Source organism: Cynara cardunculus (genome assembly GCF_001531365.2).
Source record: "Cynara cardunculus var. scolymus isolate 2C chromosome LG 10, CcrdV1, whole genome shotgun sequence".
In the NCBI taxonomy this organism is placed as follows: Eukaryota; Viridiplantae; Streptophyta; class Magnoliopsida; order Asterales; family Asteraceae; genus Cynara; species Cynara cardunculus.
In genome coordinates, this window is record NC_037537.1 from 22,728,125 (window position 1) to 22,739,215 (window position 11,091).

General features: G+C 35.0%; 2 protein-coding genes across 2 annotated transcripts; one reads left to right on the forward strand and one right to left on the reverse strand.

Moving 5' to 3' along the window:
* Window positions 1-272: 272 nt before the first annotated feature.
* Window positions 273-3,028, reverse strand: LOC112519327 (transcription initiation factor TFIID subunit 7). Its single transcript, XM_025127378.1, has 6 exons — window positions 2,880-3,028; window positions 2,168-2,302; window positions 1,635-1,768; window positions 1,441-1,560; window positions 1,098-1,167; window positions 273-594 (listed from the first exon to the last, which is right to left on the reverse strand). The coding sequence occupies exons 2-6, from the start codon at window positions 2,280-2,282 to the stop codon at window positions 431-433; spliced, it is 603 nt and encodes a 200-aa protein (XP_024983146.1). The 5' UTR covers window positions 2,283-2,302; window positions 2,880-3,028; the 3' UTR covers window positions 273-430.
* Window positions 3,029-6,606: 3,578 nt separating this feature from the next.
* Window positions 6,607-10,236, forward strand: LOC112519890 (glucan endo-1,3-beta-glucosidase 4-like). The gene is made up of 5 exons (XM_025128205.1): window positions 6,607-6,697; window positions 7,419-7,545; window positions 7,698-8,936; window positions 9,695-9,722; window positions 9,819-10,236. Exons 2-5 carry the CDS (start codon window positions 7,470-7,472, stop codon window positions 9,952-9,954), a joined length of 1,479 nt encoding a protein of 492 aa, XP_024983973.1. The 5' UTR covers window positions 6,607-6,697; window positions 7,419-7,469; the 3' UTR covers window positions 9,955-10,236.
* The last annotated feature ends 855 nt before the right edge of the window (window positions 10,237-11,091 follow it).

Sequence of the window (11,091 nt, forward strand, 5' to 3'; positions counted from 1 at the left end):
AAACACTTGCAAAACGAAACATTCACAAAATACATGTGAAGGTAAGTATATTGTGTCAATATGACCACTCTTATAAGATTCTGATTGAAATAAACATTCAGGTACTGTCGTCTTCACTCTCTCTACAAAACATTCGAGTAATTCCAATTGGTTCTCGAAAATAGAAAATCAAAATCTAAAATCTCTAAAATAGTTCTCTTCAAATTTTTGGTGTTTGAAATTAAATTAACTTCAAATATACACACACGTGTTTCTAATAATAAATAAACTAAACCAAACGAGCACAGTATATTCTAATATAGAAGCTGAAATCTTGCTGATGAGATGTGCAAATAATTGTTCTCTACCACAAATGGTATAGCAGTTGATTATGTAAAGCACAAAGTGTGAGCAAAAGAAAATTTACCTAAAAAGTTTCTACCAAGACAAGTTACATTGAATCATCAGACTCATCAGTATCGCTTCTCTCAGGCCCCCCAGCATTTGTTCCAGCCTCGGAAACATCAGGCTTCGCCACGGGTGCAGCTACAGCTTTCTTCCCAGCATTGCGACCAATCTCATCGCCAACTTCCTCTTGCTCGGCCATTTCCATATGTGAAATCACATGTTAAGGGAAATATGGAGAACCAACAGTCTAAAATTCAAAATACTATTAAGAAAAACTGAGAATTTCTTTCACTGAAACCTTTCTAGTTTGCAGCTTCAGATATATGGTTTTGATTATACTGCAGTGTTTTCTGAGAAAAGGTTCTAGTTAACTAACTTGTGTTGGAGTCCCACATCGGCTACACTTTGGACCTTTCTACTTCAATATATGCTGAAAAGGGCTCTTTTGGAGAGTAATGTGATAAGATTCCACATATCTTAGATAGTATCAGAGCCAAGGTCTATGAGGGAAAGTGTTAGTGTCCCACGTTGGCTAGACTTGGACCTTTCTACTTCAATATATGTTGGAACTCCCTGCTCTCCTTAAGGACTCTTACGCTTTGCATTTAGGTTCAAAACAAACATCTGATACGTTTCACTATCATGCATTTTATCAATACGTACCCTACAGAAAATTAAGTAAATCTGCTGAAAATAAAACGGATGGATATCAACATTTTCAGCTGTTCCACCATTCATGATGTTCAGCAGATCTTTCTCTACTCGCCGAACAAGTTCAGGCTGCAAATGATATCAAATTTCAAAATCAGTCATGCTGTCGCCGGTGGTGGATATCAAACAACCAATCACCAGAGGTGGATACCCAAATCAGCTAGACACAGACTATCATACCTATATATATATATATATATATATATATATAAACCTCCTCTCTCTAAAATGCTCTTTTAGAGAGAGATTCAAAGAGTTCCAAATATCCTAGCACCCAAAAAAACGAAAAACGGGTAGACAAAACTTCAACCAAAAATGGACGAGGATGAGGGGTAATCGTACATTTAAATCAGGCTCCCTGCGAAATATTCGCCTTCGAGCATCTCTCATTGGAGGGGTAAGACCATGACGGTGCTCCACCACATCTGGAGCAGGATCACCCTTATCTCTAACCATAATCATCTGTCACGATACAACTGTGTCACTGGACCAAAAATACAATCAATCATGTTTATGTGAAACATAACATTGCCTACTTGGCCAACATCTGCAGTTTTGATCAGAACACTGTCATCGTAAGTCTTATAAGACTCCACGATGCAAGGAAGATCCAGGAGGGATGCAGGAAAATGCTCATCACCTATGACGAATGTGCCACTCCTCCCATCATCTGCATTAACGAACAAATAAATAGCAAAATTAAAGTTCAAAGACCATAATATTACTAAAAAGAGAACAAAAAAAATTCTTCTTTGACATCACTCAAACCGACTAAAATTGAACCTAAGTCATTATATTATGACCAAAACACGGGTTTGTATAAAAGCATGCTATTAACCATTTGAGAAAATGATCTCACATGTTAATTATCTAGTTCATACTAGATTTTAATACTTAATTATGAAATAATCAAGATTATCACGAATTCAGCTATGACTATAAACAGTTCTAATAAATATTAGTGGCTGAAACAAATGTGAACATTCTTGGCAGCCATGTGTAGTATTACATCACTCAAGGTTTAAATTGGACATTTATAAGTAAATCGAACGTAAGGTCATAACTTTACCAGAGAAAGACAAATCCAGTGACTTGTCTTCTGAAGAAGATGCGCTCTCACTTAAGAGACGATCTATATGCTGGGCAACAGAAGGTGGCACTCTCAGTATAAACTGTTCCTCCATTCTTCTTCAAACTGAGAAATCTGTTCAAAGTCCAAACTCATCAAGATCTATATTATACACAAAATAATCATCTAATTGTAATAAGGCATGAGAGTGGAAAATGATTCATGATGATATAGAAAAACAGTTGATATGAACACAGAACGGTCAACTGGGTTCGTGAGTTATAGAGTTTCTAAGCAAAATTTCAATTTGGTGATTGTGTGGAATCGAAGAGTTATAGCTCGCATAAAACAGGGATTTCACTTCAGTTGCTTTCGGGGGGAAAGGGGGCAATAATTGGGAAAATATCATAGAGGGTTCATATGCGTTTGTGATTATAATTTTTTCAAATACAATCGTTCAATTCAACGATCAGCCACAGCAATTGAAAGGTTAGAAACTCGCGCCGAAAGAAAATCGTGAAGATGAATGGGTCATGTGCGCTTGTGTACTGATTTCTTCAACAAATTCTCCAATTGCATTCCCATTTACCACTCTCTGTAATGATAATCAACTTGAACGACAACTTATAAAAAAACAGTAATTGTAGAGAATCAAATAGGTTTCAAGAAGAAACAAAGCAACATGAGGCCATGAATGATGACGAATTCAAACCTGGTTCGCTGATGGTGGGAATACGATCTTCCTATCGAGATTCAATGGAGATTCCCAAACCTGATCGTCGAAAATTGAAGAACCAGTAAAGAATCTTGGAGGGCTTCAGAAGAACTTATGATTCAACTCGATAGGGTTAGACCGACATACACGAAACAAAATTGTCATTGAACATTGGGGAATATATTTTTCATACAGTAAATTACGTTTTTAGTCCCTGTGGTTTGATAAAAAGTACGGATTTCGCCCCTGTGTTTTCGGAATCACCGTTTTCGTTCATATAGTTTCCGATTCATTGTTTTTTTGGTTCCGCTAACTACTACATTTAAGTATGTGGAACTAAAAGAATAATAATTGTAAACCATGGGAATAAACACAATCGTAAAGCTTAAGAACAAAAACAACAATAAATTATAACACGGAAACCATAATTTCTATAACACAGGGACGAATATAACAATTTCAATCATAGATTTCTAAAGAACATATATTTTTTTTCTCATGTATTCAGTTCCTTATAAGGCAAACCATTATGGTTTTAATACCATTTGTAACATCCCAGACAACCGTATCAGATATTATTCCGTTTTGTTCATATCTGGACTCATGGTTTTAAAACGCATATGATAGATATGGTATTCAGTATCTTATGAGGCAACCTTAATTACTCTCTCAAACCGATGTGGGATATTACACAAAAACACAGTGTTAGAAATGGTGCCTTACTAATTTGACTCGGCTCCAACGTATGCTCAACTCACCTGACCCAATCAAATGAAGATCCGCTGCATAACCGTGGAATGGGGATAAAAATAGAGATGGTATTACCCACCCTGCATGGTATAACATGTATTTTGTATTGTTATTGTTATAATATTATTCGTTCTACTATAACTATAATTAATATTTCTTATTGTTTTGTATAATTCATTATTTAGAAAAAAAATAACTAATAACAAATGTTTATGAATCTAGATAAAAGTCAGAAAGATTAGGTGATTATTACAAGTAAACACATAAACACATTGAAATTTTAATTCTTTATGTAGATGATTACATGTACCGCTGTTTTTTATGAGAATAAAAGTTATAGTGAGAACGTTAAAATTTAAAAATGATATTCACCCTTGAATCAATCATAATTGAAGATTCATGCTGATGTGATACATCGAGATGCACCTGATCATTTTCATATCAAACGCAATTCATGGGTTCGGATGAGATTAAAAGTGATCAAATGTTTAGATATCTTCTTATTCTTCTCACCTTAACTTCCATTCTCACACGATCTTTCATATCTCTCTCTCTCTCTCTCTCTATATATATATATATGTATGTGTGTGTATGTATGTATGTATGTATGTATGTATGTATGTATGTATGTATGTATGTATGTATGTATGTATGTATGTATGTATGTATATGACTTGGGATCATGTGAGACCAAGGGTTTTTCATGAGACTCGCGAGATCAATTCTAAACCCTTGGATTAGATCTACAATTTGAACATTCATAATCACAAAATTGTCATGAGACTTCTCAATAGTCACAAAATTGTCACCGTTCAACTTTAGACCATTAGATTATTAGCTTATAAAATTGATCAATAACCATAAATTGGTCTTACGAGTCTCACGAAAAACCTTTGGTCTCACGTGAACCCAACCCTATATATATATATATATATATAGAGAGAGAGAGAGAGAGAGAGAGAGAGAGAGATTGTTTCAAATACAACCTATCGCATTTGTACAACTAATGGAACCCAATAAATTGAAATACTTATGAAAATAATGAGAGTTCATTTATTATGAATTAAATATTTATGAAATATGAATATGGTTCATTAATTATGATTAATACTTTATATTAGGAAATAATCAAAACTTCTATAAATTACATATTCATCAAATTAAATGGACGGTTGAGATTGAGTTGTATTGGTTGTTCAAATGTAAGAGGTTGTATAATAACCCACCTATATATATAGGTAGGTTTAAACGAGAAGCTAAACATTTTGCGAGAAAGTGATAAGTTTCAATAATCATATATGATTAAACATACCCAAATGAGTATAATCATATATGATATTGAAATTTCTCACTTTCTCATTAAATATTTAACTTCTCGCGTGTGTGTGTATATATATATATATCAGTAATTAGAAAAAACAAACCACTTTGTTACTCTTTTTTGTTGGTGTATGGCTTTTTGGCATTTAATAAGGCCAACTAAATCCCAATTTGGAGGGAATATGTTGTTCCATGTTTGCATAATTGTAAATTGTTGGTTTTGCCAACCTTTTATCATCATAAAGGTTGTTGTATGGGGTATGCACCTACCTGCTACACCATAACTTACATTTATATCCTTTTTCTTTATCAACTCTATGTTTTTTAATCATCTGATCTTAATATTATATTTTTTATTTATACATGACAATTACAACATAAATCATAGTTCAGAAGTATTTTTAAAAACAATCTCTGCCTTTTAATACTTAAAAGAAAGATAGTCCGGATACATGTTATCTTCTTATCTTACTTCAGGTGACGTTCGATTCATAGATTTGTAAACATGTATTACAAAAACAGATTATATATATATATATATATATATACGAGACGTATACCAAAACATATTTGTCAACATAAATATATACCAAAGCATTATGCTATTTTCGAGTAGAAATCGAGAATAGAGAAATCGAACATAAATCGAGAAACATACGTAGTTTTCTAGCATAGATCGAATAGATAATAGAGAAACCGAACATGTGGTGAGTTCATGTCGCAATGGAGAATACAAGAGAGTAGAGCTACAAAGAGTAATCAAGAAGATGAGAAAAGAATGGTGTCAGACTAATGAGATTACGGAATATTTAAAATTATGAAAATATTACGTTCCATTCCATCAAAATGTTACCCATATGTCGTGGAATGTTTAAATCCTTCTTTTGTTGAAATCGTCGGATTTTACATGTTTCTACCCTAAAAAGAATGAATCATAACAGATAATAAAATCCAGTTTCATCATATACCTTTAGAATTTACGAACCAAACATCACCTTAGTTTTCAAATCAGATATACTAAGTTGACTTAATTTTATGACAAGATGTAATTAATATTAAATATAATTAGATGATTTTTATGAAATATCCTAGGTCAATCCTATCAATATTATCCACTTTGTCTACACATTTGAATTCACGGTTTTAAAATGCATCTGATAAAGGATGTATCACGTTAATCTAATAAACTAAACCTTATCTCTAACAATTACTACCATCACTTATCTTATCATCAGGTAACACTTTTTAACAGCAAAATGTATTATCGGTAAACGTGTTTTAACTATTCCAAAGGCTCCAAGAAGAACCCAAATTTTGTTTAAAATGGGGTTCTGATAAACAAAATCAAGAGAAGAAAAGGACAATCTTGAGTGCCGCTGCCCAGGTCAGTCAATATGACAACCTTTTGGTCTTCTTTTCTTTTTATATTTTCCTCTTACATGTGTTGGGTAATATAGAATTCAGCCAACTGGGTGGTGGGGGGTACGAGTATGACTGTACTCCACAATAATTATGCAATAAACAAACAAAAGGGGGGGTGGGGGGGTGGTTTATGAGGAGATCAATCAGGTCAGGATATAGGGATTCAAAAGGACACTCTTTTCACACTTCTCCCCTTTTTCCTTAAACGCTTTGTAAATGCTACCTGCTGCTTTACATTCTTTCCCAGATTTCATTCACATTCGTCCTTGATTGGGTGAACCTTCTGCCATTGAAGAACTACTTGTACAGCTGACACCCCACTGGTATTACCTCTATTTCCTCTGTTTCTTTAAGGTTTTCTCTATGTGGGTTTCTTCAATCTTATCAAGAAACTTATATGGGTGTTCACAAAATGTAATTAAAGCTTTTCTTATATATATATATATATATATATATATATAATTATAGAGTTGAATTAGTTTCTTTGCATATTGGGCTGTTTCTCATTCATTTTTTGCTAGTTGGGAACCTCAAAGTTTGTTTCTTTAATCACCCCTGTCATGGAATTATCAATAGCTTCAGATATTGGTATTATAGTTGGCCAACTGGATTAATTAGTTCAAGTGGTTGGAACTTCTTTCAGAAATTTAATGAACACTATGGTTTGTATATAAGAACAACCTTGGACAAATTGCATATACAGACACAGTTCTTGACAATTTTTGTCCAAGATTACTCAATCTTGCATAGTATAATTGGAGAATAAAAAGGGTAGGCTTTGGACCCCTCCCCATAGGTACTCGGTTCAAGTCTGCTAGGGCCACTAAAGGTTTTTGAGGCTGTTATTCACATGGCTCATTCGATTAGTCGAGGTGCGCACGAGCTGAACTGTTGTCTGACACTTATGGATACCCAAAAAGAAGTTAATAGCTTGTTTGTGTTGGTTTCTTTCTACAATGATAACTCATTTTTTGTATAGCCTTATTGATGGATCCATGTGAATCTGTGTGTTCTTTTTGTGTCATTATTCGTAACTCTTTACAGATGACTATGAAGTTTAAGGGTAAAGAAGGTTGATTTCCAACTATCTGTTGGATGTTTGGAACAATGAGGCTTGAATTGTGGCTTGGATCTCTCTTGCTTATATTTGGCAGTTTGGTTAATGCAGCAGGTATGCCACTTGTTCTTGCAACTTCATTTCATCTAGTAGTTTTTACCATATATAACTAGTTTATTAGCTAGTTCTTCTGTCATCAGTTAGTTTATCAGCTAATTTGCCAAACAGGTGAAATGTACTATATGTTTATATACTTGAATCTGCAGAAGCATTCGTAGGAATGAACATTGGCGCTGATCTTTCAAACCTGCCATCGCCGGAGCAAGTGGTGGCAATCCTTAGAGCCCATCAAATAACACATGTTCGGCTTTTTAACACTGATGCTCGCTTGCTTAGTGTGCTATCAGACACTGGGATTGAAGTTATGATTGGTGTTTCTAATGGTGAAGTCTTGGCAATTGGAAAATCAGCATCAGCTGCAGCGTTGTGGATCAACCAACACGTTGCAGCGTTCCTACCTGCCACCAATATCACCGCCATTGCTGTTGGTGATGAAGTTCTTTCTTCAAACCCGGCCGCCGCGCCTCTTCTTGTTTCAGCCATGAACTATCTTTATAAAGCTTTAGTTGCTTCAAATCTAAATGACAAGATTAAAGTGTCAACCCCTTTATCGATGGAGATGATTCCGAAGCCTTTCCCGCCATCCACTGCCACTTTTAATGCTTCTTGGAATTCAACGGTACACGAGATTCTTCAGCTTTTGAAGAACACAAATTCCTTTTACATGTTAAATGCTTATCCGTACCGTGGGTATGTACAGAGCAATGGCATTTTTCCGATTCAATATGCGCTCTTCCAGCCGCTCCCGGTGGTCAAACAGATTGTTGACCCGAACACACTTTTTCATTATGAAAGCATGCTTGAGGCCATGGTGGATGCTACTTATTATGCCATAGCTGCGTACAATATTACAGTGATCCCTATTATCGTTACTGAAACAGGGTGGCCATGGTCTGGTGGCGCCAATGAAACCGATGCCACCGTGGAAAATGCCGAGACTTTTAACAATAATTTGATTCGGCGTGTTTTGAGCGGGTCTGGCCCACCAAGTCAACCTGCTTTTTTGATGAACTCATACATCTACGAGCTGTTTAATGGAGGCACAGGATCCGAGCTGGATTCAGACCGAAGCTATGGCTTGTTTTTTGGCAATGGGAGTTCGGTCTATAATCTCGATCTTGATTTTTCCACGGGGAATTCTTCAGGCGGATTTTGTGTTGCAAGAAAAGGGGCGGATCCTGCTAGCTTGCAAAACGGTCTGAATTGGGCATGTGGTCAAGGCCAGGCGAACTGCAGCGCTATTCAGTCAGGCAAGCCGTGTTATTTGCCTAATACAGTACAAAACCATGCCTCTTATGCTTATAATGACTATTACCAAAGAAAGCGTGGCGTGGGCGGAACCTGTGATTTTGGTGGCACGGGTATAACGACTACAGTTGATCCAAGTACGTTCGTTTGACTCTTCTCATCATTGTTTTAGATTACGTTAATGATTGTTAGGATATGTGAAACCCCTTTGAATATCTCTTCAAAAGAGCTTGTATAACGAGATGAGAGGTTCCTACACACACACACGTGTGAAAGAGTACGTCAATCCCTAGATGTTGTAGATGCTTACCTTGTTGAGATATGTGGAACGCATTATACTCTTTGCGTTTGGTATGTGTTAGAAGTCCCACATCGGCTAGACTTTTATTAGGCTCTTTTCAGGAGTAATCTAATGGGCCTCTGCATTTTAGGTATCAGTGAGACGAGATTTACCACTGTCAGGACTCGACGTTGTGGGGCAGTCCGAACTGGTCTAACCCCCTCTCGACACTTTGGACAAATTGTTCTCATCTAGCCTCCATTGGATGGTTCAAGTCCCTCATTTGTATTCATATAGCCCCCTTCTCTTCTCAACGACTCTTTTGGAGAGTAATCTAATGGGGTACCACGTATTCTCACAGTTAGTTTAGTAATTTCCAATTTTCCGTTCCACCTATTTGGTTGGGATCGAAAAATACACTTTTCTTGTCCTGTTATGTCCCAGTCTAAATGTCGTACCAAACATGGAACAACAACCTTTTGTCCAGTCCTGTCATGTGTTCCAAACGCACCCTGTAAACATTAGCCAACACGGGGATCCAACAATGTTATAAACGAATAGAACCCTAGTTGTTATGGTGATTGACAAGAATTTTGTTGCATCTTTCTCTTGCAGGTTACGGATCCTGCATATTTACAGGAAGGTATGCAAACAGGACCCTGCAGACAATTCTACGATCTCAACATTATTTTGATCTCTTTGACTAGATTGCTAATGTGTAAAACGTGTTTTTGAGCAGTTCAAACTCGAGCGCTGGTAGGGTCGGTCCGCCAGCATTTGGACCCGCGGGTCCCACAGGAAGTACATCGCGGCCGCATCAAGTTCCTGAAATCGGGTATTTGATCTTGGCAGCATTGTTAGTTAGGATTATATAGTTGATTCTTTTTGGCTCACAAGCTGGTCATTGCAAAGTGATTTGTTGAATTTTGTGTAAGATTGTTGGTGGTCAGATGACCTTGAGATCGGACCGGGAACGGTAAAACCGGCCCCAAACCCCTAGTTCCACTCAACCATGGAACTGTCGGGATTTTAGAGGTGATCATTTGTGGGATTGGACCATCCAACGAGCCTTATATACCAAATTCGAACCCGTGTTGAAATTACGAGAAAGAGGATGAAGTTCTTCAAATTTGGAGATTTTTTCAAAAAATGATTAATTATGAGAGAAAAATAATTTTTTATTCATTCTACCAATGAGATTGCTTGAATTTACATGTGTAGGAGATATAAATAATATGTTATGAGTTGTATTAAATACTTTAATAATATAATAAATTGTGTAATCTTCAAAATAGAGAATATGTTGGAGATGGAAATATTTTTTTTTAGAGAATTTGGCTGTGTATGGCAGGCTATTTGATAAGCTAGTTGTGGACTGATAAATATTTAGTTGATGAACAAATCATGTTTGGTAAAAATTAATTGATAAACAGATAAAATGACCAAAAAGATATGAAAAATTAGTCCATTACAATCTTTTATAGTATAATTAAAACATATATTTAATAATACAATATATTAATAAAAACAAGATAGTAAAGAAAAATTTAAATAATATAATATGTTATCTAAAAGAATTTTAAATTAATTATTAGATATATTATAAATTTGGATTTGTTAAAACAAATTTTAGAAAAAAATCTACATAAATTTATAATAATAAACAATCATTATATATAAAGTGAATAATCGTGTGAGAAGGAAAGTTGTGGTGAGAAAGTTTAGAAGAGATCTGAACCTTTAATTACTTTTACTTTCATGAATTGCGTTTTAGAATGAAATTGATCTGGTATATCTCGATGCATCTCATTAGTATTGACATTCAATTATAATTGATTCATAGGTGGATATCTCTTATTACAGTTCTCATCATAACTTCTCTTCTTACAAGAACTTAATCCTATATATAATATGAATAGAAATAAAATTTGTAAATCTTATATATCGTAATTAATTAATATTTTTTAAAAACTATAATTAACAATTAATATAAATATTTTATTAAAATTATT

Bases quoted from the DNA above. Each gene is read 5' to 3' on its own strand.
- LOC112519327 (XM_025127378.1), bottom strand. From the start codon at position 2,282: ATGGAGGAACAGTTTATACTGAGAGTGCCACCTTCTGTTGCCCAGCAT. The intron at 1,561-1,634 runs GTAGGCAATGTT...GTATCGTGACAG, and splicing joins AAACTGCAGATGTTGGCCAA to ATGATTATGGTTAGAGATAA. The intron at 1,168-1,440 runs GTACGATTACCC...TATCATTTGCAG, and splicing joins GCAGGGAGCCTGATTTAAAT to CCTGAACTTGTTCGGCGAGT.
- LOC112519890 (XM_025128205.1), top strand. From the start codon at position 7,470: ATGTTTGGAACAATGAGGCTTGAATTGTGGCTTGGATCTCTCTTGCTT. The intron at 7,546-7,697 runs GTATGCCACTTG...TTGAATCTGCAG, and splicing joins CAGTTTGGTTAATGCAGCAG to AAGCATTCGTAGGAATGAAC. The intron at 9,723-9,818 runs GTATGCAAACAG...GTTTTTGAGCAG, and splicing joins TCCTGCATATTTACAGGAAG to TTCAAACTCGAGCGCTGGTA.